The sequence below is a fragment of the Rattus norvegicus genome, chromosome 1 (genome assembly GCF_036323735.1).
Source record: "Rattus norvegicus strain BN/NHsdMcwi chromosome 1, GRCr8, whole genome shotgun sequence".
NCBI lineage: Eukaryota > Metazoa > Chordata > Mammalia > Rodentia > Muridae > Rattus > Rattus norvegicus.
In genome coordinates, this window is record NC_086019.1 from 153,748,243 (window position 1) to 153,767,144 (window position 18,902).

An 18,902-nucleotide genomic window follows, 5' to 3' on the forward strand; every position below is an offset into this window, starting at 1 on the left:
TTCCAGAACGGCCAGGGTTACATAACAAGACCCTGTCACAAAACAAAACAAAACAAAAAACAAACAAAAAACCAAACAAACAACAAACTTCATGTGGAATATACTGAGCGTCTTTTATGTTCATGACGGAGTCTACCTCTCTCTGGGATGAGTGGGATTCTAAGGAACAGAATATATGCTACGTGACCATTAAAAGATTAGGATTTTAGGTAATATAAATCTTCTGTGTAGAGATCTGATCTCATGATGCCAAGCAGGAAGCAAGTTCTTCACACAAAGTGCCAATAAAACATGTAATAATGAGACAAATGATGCTACAGGGGGAAGATTTGCACTGTGGCAGTGACTGGACTGGCTGTGGCAGACAATGCAGTGCAGAGTGGGGTGGAAACCACCAAGAGTCACAGGAATAGGTCAACTGCTCTGTGTAACAAGAGAATGCTAGGACAGACTTCCCCTAAGGGGGAGACTGGCTTCAACTCTAGTAAGTAGAGTCATAATCAGGATGAACAACTGGGGCCTCTGGAGCCTAGATGCAGAGGTCAGTAGTATAGAGGCCCTGCTTATCCTTTGGAGTTGGGGAGTGGGAAGGATCAAGATGTCAAAAAAACATGTCTGCCCCTTGGGGACGCCCAACCTCTGTGTTTGGGTCAGATCCTCTGATTATCTTGCTGCTTTACTTTCTAAGGGAGATCATTACATTGAGTCAGGCATCTGATGTATACTGTTCATCATATTTCACACCGGCTCATTTTATAAGGGATTTATTACATCTATCTCCTCTTTCTTCCCTCAAAACCCTCTAATATAGTCCCCCTTTGCTCGCTTTCAAATCCATGACCTCTTTTTCAATTGTTGTTGCCTATGTGAATAAACAACCTGCTCAGGCTGTTTAATGTTACATGTATGTATATGGTTTTAGGGCTGACCCTTATTGGATAACTAACTGGTACTCTTCCATGGGGAAGAGTATCTCTCTTGTTCTCAGCATTCCTGTGCAGGGTAGGCTTGTATGGCTAGGCTTTCCCTAGCCATGTTAGCATGTCCATTTGAGCTGCTCTTCTTGTTCAGCTCATGCTTCAGAAGACACACTGCTAAGACTTCATTGGTGTAGCCTCTGGAGACATGATCTTATAGCAAACTCCCTCTCTGTCTCTTATAGTTTTTCTGTCCCCTCTTCCACAGTGATTCCTGAGGATAAGGTACAGAAGTTGTGTTACAGATACATCAACCGGGCTGCAGAATTCTGCATTTTGACCTGTTATGTTTTTCTGTAATAGCCTCTGTTTGTTACAAAGGACTTTGCCTGGTGATGGATGAAATGTATCTGTGGGTATAAGGACAAATAGTTAGACTATAGCTAGGGATTGTGCTAGTTTAATAGAGTGGCAGTAGTGGGTTCTCCTCCAAGACCCATGACCTCACCAGCACTGGGTAGTTGGGTGGGTTTCCCCTCCCAGCTTCTTAAAGTGGCACAGGAGAGAAATGGTTTCTTAGTTCTGAGGTGTTGGCCTTTCATTGTGTGACCCCAAGTTCTATCAGTGGCTGTGCTGCTTTTTGACATGTTGCTGTTACACAACTTAATTTGGCTTTGTGTCCAGCTAGCGCAGGAATAGATTTCCTATAAGGGTTTCTTTCTGTCCAAATTCTGGTTCCATCACAAGTTCTTCCTGTGTTTTCCATTTCATACATCCTATCCCCTTACTTTGCCTTTGGGCTGTAAATGACAACTTCTCTGCTATACTTTACTTTTGGATCAATAGGAGAGGTGATAGAAGGAAGTATGGCTTTCTGGAGAGCTTAGTACGTGAAAAAAATAGCAGTTCAAGTACAGAAATGAAACCGCAAAATAGCTAGCCTTGGGGTTTAGTGGCGGCAATCTTGGGCAAGGTTCCATGGCCCTAGGGTGAATTGTTTCCTTGCCTGGGCTTTCTGTTCCTCGGCCAGGAGGGGAAAAGCCATCACCTTCAGAGGATTTTTCTCAGCTTTTGATCCTGACGTCACTAAGAACCGATGGAGATTAACAGGGAGGAGCGGTTCCGCCAGTAGTGACTTCATTTTTTATGTCTACGGCAAAGCTCCTGGCATGAGCCTCCTCAGCAAGCTGACTTCCCTCTTGTCCTGGGATTCTGTGACCCACTTTCCTTCTTACTCAGAGTCAAGGGAGTGACCTGCTCAACTCATCATGCTCTGTGACTGCTTTGTTTACTTTCACTCCTGGGCTGAGGGCTATGACACAAAGCCAAATTAAGTTGTGTAACAGCAACATGTCAAAAAGAAGCACAGCCACTGAGAGAACTTGGGGGCCACACAGTGAAAGGCCAACACCTCAGAACTGAGAATGGTTAGAGAATCCTGTGGACTTCTTTCAGCCAGCTGAAGTCATCTACCTACCCAGCACTTTCTAAATGGCCTTCTGCTATTTTATTCTTTGTACCTGAGTAAGAACTCATCTATTAACTTGGGATGAAGGTCATAAGAAATTGCCCTAACCCACCAGCCATTGTGTATCTGACTTAGTCCTTCTATCTCCTTGGCAGGTCACTTGCCTTACTGTCTCTGCTTCAGTTGTGCTTTATGTGCATTAGGGGAACCAGCCTGTGGAATCAAGATTTTGTGACTGTATTTCACCCATAAAGCCCACTGCTCACTTTCTAACTTGTACCTTATCTTAGATTTAAGTTTGAAATGAGTTCATTTCTGCAAGGTTAAACTGTGAACCTCTTGTGTGCCTGTACCCTGGACATCGTCAAGGACCCTAATAGCTGCTTATGTCCTCTCTCATGCTGCCCTTACCTCTTTGTCCCACCGTTGCCCTTGCTTCGGAGCCCAGCTTCTTCTCCCTTCTAGAAGCTTCATCTTATAAACGTCTCCCTTTTTCTTGTCTCAAAAGCTCCTGCCAAGACTGATGCTTCCTACAGGGTGGGGCTTTATTTTCTGAGTGATGGTTTCTTTTGCAGTTCCAGTGTGGTGGATCCAGCTTCCAGTGCGATTGAAAGGTCCCAGGAAAATACGAGGACTCCAGCTGTGTCTCTGCCCAAGGTAGATTGAGCCCAGACAGTTATAATCTCGTTATTGGCAGGAATGCCAATTTTCCCATTGGGTCAAAGCAAAACAAAAATACTGAGACTCCTGTAATTCATTGTGTGGCCCAGGTGTACATAATTTGGCTATTTAGTTTAAGAAGTCATTCCTGTGGTAGATAAAGTTGATAATTATTATGTTTGTGTTGCTAAAGGCACAGATTTATTTCTGGCCTCATGAGTTAAGCAGTTTAAGGGCAGAAGAGATGGATGGCCTCAGTGCTGAAGAGAGTTCACTGTTTATACTTTTTTTTTTTCCTGCCTGTAACTCCAGCTCTAGCGATTCAATGCTTCTGGCCTCTGTGGGTACCTGCATGCTCATCTACCCCACCCCCACCCCACAACATATACATAATTAAGCCTTAAAATTGTTTTAAAAAGAGCCAGGGGGTGAGCCATCATTTAATCCCAGGCCTTGGGATGAGTAGAGGACAGACACAGTAGGATCTCTATGAGTTCCAGGCCAGCTCGGTCTAGATAGCTAGTTCTAGGCCAGACAGAGAAGTATAGTGAGACCCCAGTAAAAAGTTAAACGTAAACATCCTATATGGTATTGCCTTTCTTAGGCTATGGAATGTGGCTTCTCAGCTCTCCCACAGTCCTTATTTTTAAGCATAGCTTCCTGAATGTCTAGTAGAGGTCGGTTTCCAGGGGGAACTGACTATTTGTAAGACTACAAACAGTAATAATTTTATAGACAGTTGTATTAATATGAAAAATCAGAGGCAGGAATATTGGGAAGCATAAGACATTTTATAGCCTGTGTAGGAAGGCCCTGTCTCAGAACAGCATCAAACCCAGTCTGTATGTACTTATGACTTTGTCATCAGAGTTGTCCATAACAATGACTGTGAAGCACTTCAACATGACTGAAGTCATCATTCAAGTAAATGTCAAAGAGCTGTTCTGTGGTGTAGTAAGTTGTGTGGTAGGAAGTGCCCTGATGGGAATCTGACCTAATTAGAAACCTAGGATTTCCTTGCCCTTGACTGAGTCTTTGCTTCAGGTCTAACTCAAAGGACTTTGGCAATGCATATACTTTATACAATTGTACCTGTGTTTGTGAATGAGGTATAGTAATTTTATGCTAACCGAACTAAACAGTGGCCTTAGGTCCAAACATGCCTGGATTGAACTGGTTAAAGCTATCAAGTATGTGTGTTCATAAGCATTTGCTAGTGCTGAGTTGCTGCTATGACATTTAAACCAAGTTTAATAAACAATATTTTCCCCCAGCAAAGGAAGAATCCATTCGACAGCCTCGAGACGCCAGAAGATCTCTCATCGCAACAAACCAAAACCAAGCAGTCAAAAACTGGAAAAGCTGGTTTATTTCAGATTTCAAAAGAGGGTAAATATTATTTTCCTGGCCCAGCTATTTTTATCTTTGTTATCTGTGGACAGGGGGAAATGCTCAGAGTTCCTTTCACTAAAATAACTCCCTGGAGAAAGTGAGAAGTCTTGATGGTTTTCTCCTGCTGCTCTGTCCATTGTCTAGATATTAGGAGCTGAATGTCTGCACATTCCAGTCCTGTGCCTGCCACGTGCTCTGTGACCTCTGTGCTTTGAGTTCCCTCAGCAGTGACATGGGAAAGTTTTGGACTGGAGGCATGCAGTCTTCCACATAATAGTACTTCTTGTATGCCTACCATGTGCCGACATGTTTGTCTGTTTAAAAGAAGTTGACAAAAAAATGTGAAGTTGTCTCAGGAAGAAATGATAAGGCTTTCTTCTCAGGAGCATTTGATCAAGTGTGTGGTTTGACTGAGTGAAATTTGCCACTTATGGAAGTTTACATGCCAGGAAGAGAAAATTCTGTTCCTTCAAAAGCAACTGTAAGAAGATGTCACTCACTGAAATTCATCAAAGATGAGAAACAGTTGGACAGTGACCTTGAGCCTTCAGTTAGCCTGTCTTAATATGTTTCCCATCAGGTACAGTTTACAATACGCAAATGTCATGTAGGAATTGAAGCCTGTTAGCTGTTTTTAAACTTTTTTGATAAGACATTAGTTTTAGGTATTGGGGATTTTTATTTTAAATATTGAGTTACTTTTTATGATTTTAAAAGATGGTGTTTGTATTTTCCTTTCAGTCTCCTTTGAGAAATTAAGAAAAACTTTTTAAAGATTATTTTATTCATGTTTGGTACCCTCAGAGTTCAGAAGAGGGCACCAGATTCCCTGGGAACTGGAGTTACAGATGGTTGTGTCCCCAAGTGGATGTTGGGAATTAAACCAAGGTCCTCTGTAAAAACAAGTGCTTTTCACCACTGAGAGATCTTTCTAGCCCCTACAAACTCTGTTTTAAAAGTTTTTATAATCAGTATAAAGTATCCCAGGGATTAAACCACTACCCAAAGACTATACATGGCTCCAGCTGCATAGGTAGCACAGGATGGCCTTGTTGGGCACCAATGGAAGGAGAAGCTGTTGGTCCTGCCAAGGTTGGACCCCCAGTGTAGGGGAATGTCAGGGGGCAGGAAGGGGGGTGGATGGGGAGGGGAATGGGATAGGGGCTTTTGGACAGGAAACTAGGAAAGGGACTAGCATTTGAAATATAAATTTAAAAATCCAATAAAAAATTAATAAAAAATAAAGTATCGCAAAGTAAATAAAGCACAGTAATATTTTCAATAATTTTACATACAAAATAATACAAAAATAATCTTGTTAGGACATTTTACACATACATTTCACTGTATCTTGCTTGCATTAATCCCCACTACCTTGCCCCATTCCTCCCATTCCTCATTAGTTCTCCCACTTGCTAAAAATAACCCCCTTCAACCTTTATGTCACACACACACACACACACACACACACACACACACACACGCACACACAGACACACACACCTTGATTTCACATAAGAAAAATATGTGATATTTTTGCTTCTCTCTATATTTTCTCTCTCTCTCCCCTTTCTCTTTAAACCTCTCTTTATATAGTGCCTCTTGTACTTTCACATCTTGTGTGTGCACACATATAGAGGTCAGATAGCAACTTGTGGACTTGGTTCTCTCTGTCTACTTCTTATGGATTTCAGGGGATTGAACTCAGTTTGCCAAACTTGAGTGGAAAATGCCTTTACCCTCTGAACCATCTTATCAGCTTTTGTACATCAATTTTAAGAGAAGACATTGTTTACAATAACATTTAACAGAATGTATATACAATACCTATATATGTCCTATTCCCACATGTGCAGATCCTCCCCCATGATTAGTATCTGCTATTACAGTGGTATGCTTTTTATAACTATAAAAGTGTGACTACTTCTCTATTACTGTGAAGTGATGCCATTATCGGGGCAACTTATAAAAGAAACCATCTAATTTGGAGGCTTGGTTACAGTCACAGAGAGTGAGTTCATGATATCCTGGTGGGAACATGGCAGTAGCCATGGTGTTGGCACAATAGCTGGGAGCTATGCCTTACTGAAAAGTAGGGGGGAGAGAGAGAGAGAGAGAGAGAGAGAGAGAGAGAGAGAGAGAGAGAGAGAGAAGAGCTAACTGGGAATGGATGGGCTTTTGAATTTCAAAGCCTATTCCCAGTCACACATTTCCTCCATCAAGGCCACACCTCCTAATCCTTCCCAAACAGTTCCACCAAGTAGGCAGAAAACATTCAAGTAGATGAGCCTGTGTAGGCTTCTCTCATTCTAACCACCATACCACACAGACAAGCTACTTTGAAACATCTTTGTCATCCAGAGTCAATAGTTCACATCAAGGATTTACTGTTGGTGTTCTATCTTCTGTGGCTTTGGACAAATGTTTAATGCCATGTATTACCATTGCAGTATCATAGGATAATGTTTTTACTATAAAAGTCATCCGTGTACTGTGTAATATACTGGTCTGTAAGTGCTTTCCCTATCAGGTCTGCATTTATGCAGCTTCCCTTACTATCTTTAATATTCCCATAGTGCTTACTAGATGCAGACTAAACTTAGGTCTCCTTTAAATTGTAGAGTTGCTGTCCACTTAATATATTGCCTAATATGTTTTAATTTTCAGGTGGGTTGTCAGAATCAAAAGAAAAGCCATCTATTCCAGATATGTCATGTCAAAAGTCAGAGAAACCAAAGCAACCTGTATCCATGGAGACAGAAAATGCGTCTCTTATCAAAGCTCCAATCCCCAAAGCCAGAAAACTGATCTACAAATCAAATGACTTAAAGAACGACGATTACCTGTCTTTTGCTGGACAAAGGAGGGACTCCCTGAATGCGAGAGGGACTCCAAGAGGGATCCTAAAGCGCAACTCCAGTTCCAGTAGCACGGACTCAGAGACTCTCCGTTTAAATTACAACTTGGATCCGAAAAGCAAAATCCTATCACCTGGCCTCACCATCCATGAGAGAATTTCTGAAAAGGAACATTCTTTAGATGATGACTCTTGCACAAACTCACTTGAGCCCTTAAAGCATGTGAGATTCTCTGCCGTGAAGAATGACCTTCCACAGAGTCCTAGACCTGTCCTTGGCCAGGAAGTAGGAGAATTTACTGTTTTAGAATCTGACAGGTTGCAAAATGGAACTGAAGATACAGGGGACATAGATGAGTTTCAGGATCACCCAGAGTTCTCCCACAGAAAACCTTTGTCTCTTTATCAGTCAGTGACAAACCCAAGAATTTCGGAAAGGGAAACAGAACAGCCGATGTCTTCTGGGTCTATTCCAAGTGAGGAGATCTCTTGCCATTCAGACATTCTACCCACAAGACCTCAGTGTGTGGAGAGTTCATCCATCATCAGTGAACAAGATAAATCATCACATTTTACAAAGCTTCAATCAGAAATGTCCAAAAGCCCTGAGGGTAAGAGTTGCCATTGCAAGTTACAAAAGCTGACCTCACCAGACAAGCTGGTGAAATGACCAGACCAGCCATCCCTGTAGAAGATCAAGGTTTTGTTTAAGCTTGCCAGCTACATTTCAAATAGCTGCCATTTGGTGACTTTCCTAAATCATCACCATTGTCAAAAGAATCAGGATAGCACAGTGTCTAGCTTATGTTTAATATGAGTTCCCTTACAGTTGATCCTAAAAATATAAAATAAAAAATAAATGAAATCAGCCAGGAATGGTGACACAGGCCTTTAGTCCCACCACTTGGGAGGCTAAGGCAGGAGGATCTCTGTGAGTTTAAAGCCAGACTGGTTGACATAGTGAGGAAATTTTCCAGGAAATTCAGAGCTGCCTCTGTTTCTGTTTTAAAGAGAGAAAGAAAGAAAGAAAGAAAGAAAGAAAGAAAGAAAGAAAGAAAGAAAGAAAGAAAGAGAGAGAGAGAATAGAAGTGAAAAAAGAAACCACATGTATAGATAACAATGTTTTGAGTTAAATAAAAATGAGTATAGAGAGTAGGTAGTAAATGAACTATGAAATGTTTGCATAAACACATCATTATTTCCTAGTTTAGGGCTATGAAACTAGACTTATGAGGGAATGACCTTCAAACTACCTTCTCCTGTTCCTTCTAGCTTTTTTACATCATTGTTGGACCTTGAAAAACATAAATTTGAAATGTAATATTTTGTACCTTCTCACATCTTAATTACATCTTCATCTGATCCTGGGATGTTTTTAAAGTCATAAGATTTTAAAAATGGCCGTAATAAGTTACCTCTTCGGTTGTTGACATTAGGCCAACGCTGAAGAACATTAGCTTAACCCTGTAGCTCCATACATGTCTGAGTCAGTCACTCACTAAGAGACAAGACTCCTTTGCTCTTTGCCCATTTAAATTATTTGAATATAATAGAACTCTTTTTTAGAAAAAAAAAACAAGTGCTTCTTCAAGTAATCATATAATTCATGTGAGAAGAAATTACTGATGATTGCCCAAACATTAGCTAGTATTTATATGGCATTTACTTAAATCAGTGGTTCTCAACTTTCCTAATGCTGTGACCTTTTAATACAGTTCCTCATGAGATGATGCCCCCCAACCATAAAATTATTTTGTTACTACTTCATACTATAATTTTGCTACTGTTATGAATTGTAATGTAAACATCTGACACAGAGGGTATGGATCATGACCCACAGGTGAAGAACCACTGACTTAGACGTTTATCTTAAGGATGAAAAATGTCCAGGGATAATATTTCTCTTTGTTATAATTTATAAGGAGAACGTGACAAGACTTCCTTGTCCTGAAACTACACCTGCTTCCTCACAGGCTGTCCTTGGAACTTTGCATTTAGTTATTTGTTCTGTTAGATTTTACAATCATGACTGACTATTTTCATTTTTGGAAGAAAATACAGTCAGCAAAGCTCTTTCAGATAGGCTAATAGCCTTCCTAGTCTCAGAGAGTGCTTACATACAAAGGTATGCCCATTCACTAAGAGCCCTTCTCACTGCTTGATTATTAAAATAATCTATACATTCAAAGACCTCCCTATAAGCATGTGACCCCCAAGGGCTTGGCTTTAGTTACAGCTTCAGTACAATCAAGACTTAGCTTATGTTCACAATGACAAACAACACAAAAACATTCTTTGGAGAGAAGGAAATATTACTCATTATAGAATTTTTAAAGAAATATTCATATTTTAGTGTAACAGCTTTATATTTAAGAAGAATCATATACACACACGATTTTAAAAGTTCTCATTTGTGATATTGCTGTTCGACGATAACTTTTGGTAACTGGTAGTTATATACACTGCCAAAAAATTTAGGTACGTATGTAATTCATAAAATATATTTATAATACCCTGACTTTTTAAGATTTACTTTTAATTTTGCATGAGTATTTTGCCTGATTCTGTGCCTATTCACCATGTTCTGCAGGCCAAAGAGGGTGTCAAATCTTTGAACTGGAGTTACAGATGGCTTTGAGCCACCATGTGGATGCTGTGAATTGAACCCAGGTTCTCTGGAAGAACAGCCAGTGCCCTTAACCACTGAGTCATCTCTAACCATTACCTACAAAACTTTGTTATTTTAGCCAAGAGTTTTTTACAAATGTTTTCCTCATTATTAGTCTGTAAACAGACATATAATTCTTTAAGACTTTCACAATTATTGACAAATATTTAATGATACGATATGTACTTAAGTAAGAAAGCTGGTATCTACTACGTATTGGTATTGTGCGAGTCTCTTATGTTTTTGCATTTAGTCAGAGTTAATTAAAATTAAAGATTTAATTTTATAAACTGACATGTTTTTATTGATCTGAAAATGTGGCCGACTGTAAAAATATTCAGCTCATCTTATGTTAGGAATACCCCCCTGAATTTCAAAGAAAATTAGCATTTTAAAGAGAAGTCTTAAAGCACATGAGCCTTTACTAGTGTAAGTAAATGCCTAATGAGATCTTACAAAATGCCCGTGCACCTTGTAATTGTGGCTCAAAAAGACTCTAACCACCTTTCTTTAGACCCCTAACCATTGCTTAGCTGACAACAGGCAGCCAGCTCAGTTGACTTGGCTTACTTAACTACAGACTCCCGACAAGTGGAAAGGAAATGAGACACAATGGAGGAGGCTGCTCTGATTAGAGTCTAAAACTCCAGGATGCAGACCAATCACCAGGACAGCTGTTAGTCAAGATTCCTGGGCCCTGGTTTCAGAGATTTTTGATTTAATACATCAGGAGTTAGGCCCAGGAATGCGAAGATTCTCATTTTCTTATCCAAGTGTTCTGGAAAGAATTCATTGTTTAGTCTTACTTGAAAGTTGTTTTTCTAACTCCTGAACCGCCTTCAGTTTGTGCTTCTCAAAGCTTCCCCTATGGCTTATGACAACTCCCTTTGGATGAGCAAAGCCATAAAACCAGTATGACATCCACTGCTGGATTTTCAGTTTTATGCAAATACTTGAGAGTTGGAGATTAATACTTAAATATAACGTGGAGCAGAATGCAAAGTTCATAGGATTTTTAAAACATATATACTATGGACTCTAATAAAAACTTTTCAAGTACCTCTTCACACTACTTGAAGGGGTCTACATTTGTTTTCCTCTCCTGTTACAAGGTATTTTTTTGCAGAATAGTTAATAAGTATACCTTATACTAAACTCCCTGAAAGATGTTGTACTGTGGAAAGTGCCCTTTTTAGAACATAGTATGAATTATTGAAAAATGGCCCTGTAAACATGATCTTATTTAGAAAAGCCTTTCTGTATTGCAGATGAACTGACTCAGTGTGTTGAGCCTGAGCCATCCCAGACATCAGACCACAGTTTTAGAGACCATCGGCAAGGTAAGCCTCTTCTCACGGCTCTCACTGATCAGACAGCCTCACCCGTGGGTCCATGTGCTACAGAGATAAGGAAGACAACTGATGATTCCATATCTAAAGTCCTAGACTGGTTTAATCGAAGTTCTCATACAGAGGACAGTACATCAACTCTCCAACATCTTCAAGGACTAGATCTCAGAGAGCAAACAGACTCGAGAGCACAGATTAGCAATACCTTGATGACAGACAACATGTCTCTGAAGGGAGACGACACAAAGGTCCCAGCATCCACTACAACTAAGGTGAAGCCTGTGAGGCCTGACTCAACATTTCAAGAAGAGGGAGATGTGCTGGCTTCTGAAAGTTGCCGAGACAGTGACGCACTTCTCAAGTCTAACTCTGAGGATTTGTCCCAACAAGGCACCCTCAAGAAAGGTCCAGATACACTGCAACGATTTGAAAGATACAGAATCCCAAGTCACAAGAATGAAAACATGGGTGATAGCCAAGGTTCAGAGAGTACAGGAGAAGGAGTTGGGACCCTTCCTGCAGACAGTGACTACCTGCTCAGACCTCTGAAAAGATCTGATTCAGAGGAAGCCCCATGGAACACTACGCATCCCAGCAGCTTAGGTAAAGGGAAAACCAAGTTCCATGTACCTCAAAAAAGTAAGAGGAACACACATATAAATGCTGACTCTTCAGTAATTTTCCTAGATTCCATTTTGAAAGACGATGCAGAGAGGAAAAGCAAAACCAGAAATATCTCCTTCCTAAAACCTTCTCTAGAGACAGAGAATAGTGGGTTGCCCCCTGGGGCTACTGACAGTGGATCTTCTTGGAGGAAGCCTGAGGACCAAGAAGAAGTTGGTGAGGAACCCAAGAACCAAGTGCTGAGAGAGAAATACAAACGGGTGAGCGACAGAATATCTTTTTGGGAAGGAGGCAAAGCTGGTGCTAAGTTAAAGGCACCACAGCCCGCATCTTCTTGTAGCCAGGAGTCATCTTCAACTAAAGCATACCAGCCCGTGAAGTCACAAGTCATGTCCCTGGGCAGTTTATCTTTAGGCCAGAGTGACTATAGTCAAGTCACAGCTAAACATGGGGTCTTTGATGGGGATGACCAAACACCTCGTCTCGCTAGTTCTTCTTCCTCAAATAAACCTGAAACAACCGGGTCCCCAATATCAGGTCTATCCAAAAACCACCCTTCAGGTAACCAGTTCGGTAAAGTAACTCTACCTCAAACTATGGAGAATGAAACACACCCTTCTTTGGAGAAAGACAGATTTCTGATTGATAAATCAAATGGCAACTTCAAAGTTCTGTCTCTAAGAGAAAGGATGGATGAACGCAATACAGAACACGTCTATAGTCACTCTCAGTTTGAGAATCTGAGGAAGTTTTGGGGCCTGGGAGCTGACGGAAACAGTAAACATAGCGATGGGAATAATACTGCTACAAACAAACAAACGTCTGTGCCGTCGAACAGACAGAAATCCAAGGAGTTTAACACCGTGAACTTATCAAGTGAAAAGACCCCTGAAGTAGAAGAAGGAAGACATTTAAGGCAGGGAAATGTTGGAGCTGCAGAAGAGATGGAGAAATTAAACTTAAAGTGCAGGCTTCCAGCACCACCAGACGAAACCAAATTTCCACAGAAAACACCCCAAAAGTTCACTTATCCGTTGGTAGGAAATGAGCCTTCGAAGGAAGATGTAGGAAAAAATACAGAATGCTTGGTTACCCCAGTGACTGAAAAGGCTTGCTCGGATCAAGAGATTCAAGAATCCATAGTGAAAACAAGTGTTTTGCCTAAAGTCTCTACAGACACGTTCAAGGACAGGGTACAGAAGTTAGTGGCAGAAGCCACATCACCAGCAGGCCAGACTTCTGGCAAGGAAGTTCATGAGCAGCAAGCGCTCAAAGTCGGTGCTTCTGAAAATGGGGCATGGCCTCAAAACAAAAGTTTTGTCAAGGATGAGGAGGAACTCACAGGGGTCAAGAAGAGCACCAAAGAGCTCCAAAGAAGGATTCCACAGGACTGTAGTGTGGACAAACTCCTGAAGGAAGCAACTGGAACTCCGTCGAGTCCCTTGCAATCTCTGCAGGAACCGGTTATGACTAGACCCTCCTCCCCACCTAAAGAGGACCTATTGTTTAAAAAGTGGATAAGAGAGAATCACAGTCCTTCAGCAGATCAGAGAGAGAGAACAGCTCCTTCCCCACAGGGTGTTGAAACTTTGGCAGGTACAGATTTCACCTCGAAGGCCAAACATTGTAACACAGAAGGGATGCTTCAGTTGACTGCAGAAGGGTCTCCTCCATTGGCTCAGCCTTCCCAGTCTTTTGAGGGAGTTTCCAGTCCTCCAGCAGATGTGTCTTTATCTTGGAATGCTCCTCTTCTGTCCCAGGATAGCACCTTGTCTTCTCAGAGGGAAATTTCTGAGGCTATAGAGAAAGTTGTTCTTCCCTCCAAACCAGCAATGACCGATATAAATGCTGTATTGCAGAAGCTACTTAGAGAAGCTGGAGAAGTAGACACCAAGCTCCCTGAAAGACCCTTAAGCCCTCAGAGAGTGAGTTCTGTGTGGGCTGCTCCAGACCCTGTTGGTCCAAATGAGGACTCCCATTCTTCTTACCCGGTTCCTGATACAACTCATGAAGGCAGATCTGCTAGAATGGCACCATCAGCACATGCCACTACGTCACCTACTTATACTGTGACTCGGTATGGTCAGGAGCTACTTCAGGAAGTGGCAGAGACAGTGAGGGAGACGATCATTCAGCCTAAGCCAGAGTGCCCTGAATTCAGGGCTGCCTTGGAAAAACTACGAAAGGAAACACTGCAAACTTCCCTGTCAAAAGACGACAAGAATACAGTGACTATTTCCCCATCAGCCTTAACAGGTAGTTGTGAGACGTCCCATCAGCTTGCTTTTGAATTCCATCCTACAGAAATACAAGAAACTGTAGAGAAGGCTGAGGCTCCATCAGTTACTGAGAGCATTTTTGATGTTGGTCTTGAGAAACTTCTTAAAGAGATGTCCGAAGGGCCTCGTCAGCTCCAGCTGACAAGAGACATTTTGGAGAAGCAGACTTCACAGGCAGAGCAAGCAGGGCTCATGGGAGAAACACCCCATCCTTTTTTGGATGACTCAGGAGCCTCTAAAATGAACTTTGCAAGTAGTGGTTTGGAATCTCAAGTCAGCCCGTGTGATAAACAATTAGGAGGAGATGAAGCTGTCACTGGTCAATTGATAGATGTCCAGGGTTACGCAGGTGGGTTTGGGGTCTCTGAATGCCCCCAACCTTATGAAGACCATAAAAGAGAGGACGTTGAAACTGTGCTATTTGTAGAGGACAAAGGCAGAGAAAAGGTTATTGCAGAAGCAACACGGGCTCCCCAGAAACCAGGCTTTGAAGAAGCTCCTAAAGAAATGAGGGTGTCCAGAAATAAGCGCTCCATTGTTCTCCTGGAAACAAAAGGAAAGGCTACAGAAACAAGCACAGTTAAATCCGAACTAGCAACAGCATATAAGAGACAAGAGAAAGAACAAGGACCAGAGGCATGCTCTGAATCTGAGTTTTCAGATGGGAACACCAGCTCTAACAGGGAGAGCTGGAGAAATACCTCCAGTGAGTGTCTGGGACCTTTCACTCCATGAAGAGTCTGCTTCATCAGATAAATGTGCAAAGGATGGCGTTTTGATTGGGGTCATTTTGATATTCTTCCATAACAATATTCTTCTTTTTTTTTTTAGTTCTTCCAAACTTTTCTTCATTAGAAAGAGCCGTTTGATCTATTTTCTTTATTCAGATAATTGGAATAAGAACAGGTTTTCTCACAAGGCTGTGTTTTAGAATCATCTCATCAAATCTATAAAATTGTTAGATTCCAGCAGTATTTTTTAAAGAACTTTTTTTTAGATTAACAAGACCCTTTAAGACAGATAAACGAGTTGTTTTCTTAAAAACAATTAAAATTATCTCAACCAGCATTCCTCACAGACATCTCTAGGAAAAGTCAGAGTGAGAAAGTTCCACAAATGAACACAAACTCGGCATTTAGGGTCAGTGCTTTAGCAGGGGTGCAGCTCACGTTCAGGGCCAAATACAAAGCTGCGAGTTCCCTTCCCTCAGATACTTTCTGCTGAGGGTCCCCCACCCCACCTCATGTTTCTTTCCTCTCTCTTTGCAATTTCCTGCAAGAACATCTTCCCCTTCTCAAATACGTTTTTAGCCAAATGAGGTCACCTGATCCCACCTAAGGGCATTGCCTGGGCCTGCTACCTCAGCTAGATTTTGTGGGCTCTTACTTGATGGCTATATTTGTCTGAGAGCACTGGGGGTTCTCTTTTCAGCTTAGCCATAAAACCAGGGCTTGACTCCGATTGATATTGATCAACTCTTGGGCATTTTGGCAGAAAAACCGCCAAGCAAATTGGAATGAGAAGTTACCTGATCAGAGCAGTGAGGCAGTGGAGGATGCTATATGACTGGGGCGCTTTCACCAAAGCTGTTAAGGCAGTCGGTCATCTTCCCGTGCTTTGATAATGGCAATGGAACTAGATGAGCTTTACTAAGTGGCTGACTTGATGAGGTGTCAGGGTTGTTTTTGACAAGTAGCCATAGCATCTCTTCTTGACCACTGACCAAGGGATCTATATGGCATCCCAATTAATCAAGTTTAAGCTCTTTTATCAAATGTTGCTAATTAAAAGAAATAAATAAACAAGAAAAGTGAAATATTTTCTAAAACTAAACATACCCAAGAATAAAACCATCCCACTAATCCAGTGGAGGTATTCTCTTACAAAACTGCCCTTTGAGTTAGGAGAGAAAACTGGCCCGTATAAATCTGCACTTAGTAAGATTCTGGTGTACTACTAGAATGGCTACACGGTTTGCCACTTGGTTGGTAATTTTCCTGAATCTAGAAGACCTACATCTGTAGATCTGGAGAACTCACCAGCTGAGTGTTCAACCGTACACAGATGTTACACATCTGAACCCTGTCTTCTGTGGTTTTCTGGGAACTTTTTTTTAAATGGCCCAAGAGTTATTTCATGGCTGTCTTCAAAAGCTAGAACGTTAAGTGTGAAGATTAAAAGTGTGGCTTGATAAATTGTGTGCCCAAAATAGAAGTGTGAATAACTCAGAAAGTGTGAATGCCTGAGTACTTTTGTATTAGTGTTCACCTCAGTACTTTTGGTGTATGTTCACAAATAACCAGGAAAATTATTTTTGAAGGGTAATAGAGATATTTCCATTTCTCTTGTGAAGCGTTTAGAGGGAATCGGTGGGGACTGGGGATACTTTCTCTTTTCAGTCTACGGTTTCATTGCCCTCTGCAGACTGGGGATGCTTTTGCTTTGGTAGTGTGCAGTGTTCATCCGTTTTGTCTTGTAACAGGTTCAGAAGAAGAACACAGCCCTGTTTTGAAAACTTTGGAAAGGAGAGCTGCTAGGAAAATACCTTCCAAAAGTCTGGAAGACATTCCATCAGATTCATCAAGTGAGAATGAAGTTTGTCCCACAGTCCGTGCCTCCCCTAAGCTTAAACATGCTTGTGTGTGTACGTGCTTCCCTGTGGTCTCACTGCATGCTGGCCTGCACCAGAGCCTCCGGCGCAGCTGTTACAGAGGAGACGAGCCTTTTCCACGCGTGCTCAGGCGGCTTGGTGTTCAGTGTCCGCAACTTTGCTTTTAAATAATTCATGAAACTTAATTATGAGAAAACTAGATTTCCTTGAGTTGTTAAATCCCAGCTTGAGCTTTAAAAACACACAGGGCTGGGAGTGGCTTGGTGGATGAAGTCCTTGAGGTATGAGCATGACTACTATAGACTGTATTCCCAGGATCAACATAAAAGCTGGATGGGAATGGCAACATGTCTCTAATCCCAGCAATAGACAAACAAAGACAAGGGAGCCCCAGGGCAAGCTCACTAGCTGGATGCTCCAAGACAGTGGACTCTGGGTTCATAGAAAGACCATGGCTCAGTAAATAAGAGAGTGATCAAGGAAGACAGCCTGTATCAAGCCTCTGGCATCCACAAGCATGTGTATGCCTCATGTGTGTGCATGCCTACAAATATACACATATGTAGATATTCATACACACACAGATTCTCAATAAAAAATCCAAGTAAAGTGAGTTTTAAAGAATCATAGTACTAGTGGTGCTGGTGAAATTTGTACCAACAGAATCTATTGGATATTATTGTGTTCAGCAAATGGTCTAAGAATTTTTCCATATGTACCTGCCCATGAGAGGTGAATTATCATCTTCATTTTACAACTGAGGAAAATGGACTTTAAGAGGTAAAAATACCTTAGCTCACAATAAACTACTGTGAACAGTATTTATAAAGTGACCACATCACATATGACAGTAAATGCCCCATGAAATAGATTTAGTCCCTGACTTCAAGAGCTTTTCTTTCTTGTTTGTCACTTCTTTCCTACTCGCACACTTCTTTTGACGCTGACCAAAGACTAACATGAAATGCTCTAACGGTAATGTATCGCACAGGCTGCTGCTTTAACTGCTAAAGGCAGGGAGGGGTCTTTAGATATGGCAGAATGTCCACTGGGACTTATCTGACACCAATAGATTTAGAAATCATGGCCTCTGGAATTTTGTTCCAACTGTTTCGAAGTTATGATCTATCCTGGGGTCTCAGATGGCCATGAAAAAAAATTGTTAAATAAAAATTAACCACTGCCAAACTCAACTGATTGCTGACATTGTCCGACTTTGAATAAGTTTTAGGTATTCTCAGTTTGGGATTTTAAACAAAATTCAGGGTTTAAACAGAAATGAAGAAAAGCTCTTTCCCCAAAACAATTCATAAAATTCAGAGATTGCAAGGGCATGGAAGATAATATTCCCATTTCAGAATGTAGCTCTAACCCTCCTAAGGATCTTGGAATTTCAGGGTTGGAAAGGACCCTGAAGATCACTCATTCTGATTTCTCTCAGTGTCAAAATTCCCTCTAAAGCCTCCTCAACAGGTGGCCAACCCCCACATCTGCCTGAATGCTTCCAGAAAAGGCATGCCCAGTCCTTTGTGGGACAGCTCTGATTGTCCTTCCTTTTTTGCTGGTGATGGGCACTGAGGGGAAAAAAAGAAGAAAAAGACAACAATTATCCTATTTAGTAAAAGAACAAAACAAAACAAAACCCTCTTGTCTGAGAAGTGTAGGGTTATTGCCAAGGTGCGGCTCTAGAGTACTCAGGAATGTATAGGGTTAAAAAAAAAGTCACAGTCAGCTGACGGGTATTCTTGCACTCTCTCTTCCAAATACCGATACCCACTCTCACACTAGCCTGCCAAGATTCCACTTAGCAGCTGGTCCCCAGTTACATCTCTTAAGTTGGCTTCCCAAGCAAGCCTCCCAGAGGCATATGCAACGATGATGCGCATACACAAATATTTGTTAATGACCATAGGTTTGGGAAGGTGTTAGTCATGGCCAGAGTCTTACCCTCTGCAGAAGAACAGAAGGCTGCTTCAGCCCTGTGCTTTCCCTGTTGTCAGCGGATTGCTTGCAATGAGCAAACCCTCTAACCCTTGGGAGTCAGTGCGCAGCAGTTTGCTGCTGTGAGCCGCATAGC

At 41.5% G+C, this 18,902-nt stretch overlaps 1 protein-coding gene across 14 annotated transcripts in view; it reads left to right on the plus strand.

The window, feature by feature from the left end:
* Sytl2 (synaptotagmin-like 2) overlaps window positions 1-18,902 on the plus strand; it is a 106,356-nt gene that overhangs the window by 62,840 nt on the left and 24,614 nt on the right. For 7 of the 14 annotated variants that reach the window (XM_039082411.2, XM_039082407.2, XM_039082402.2 and 4 more), the window contains exons 5-9: window positions 2,961-3,042; window positions 4,320-4,434; window positions 7,105-7,905; window positions 11,231-14,920; window positions 16,697-16,798. In XM_039082411.2, the coding sequence (XP_038938339.1) occupies window positions 2,961-3,042; window positions 4,320-4,434; window positions 7,105-7,905; window positions 11,231-14,920; window positions 16,697-16,798 (4,790 nt within the window). The remainder of the gene's footprint in view (window positions 1-2,960; window positions 3,043-4,319; window positions 4,435-7,104; window positions 7,906-11,230; window positions 14,921-16,696; window positions 16,799-18,902) is intronic. The other 7 variants (XM_039082423.2, XM_039082431.2, XM_039082427.2 and 4 more) reach the window with 2 other exon arrangements.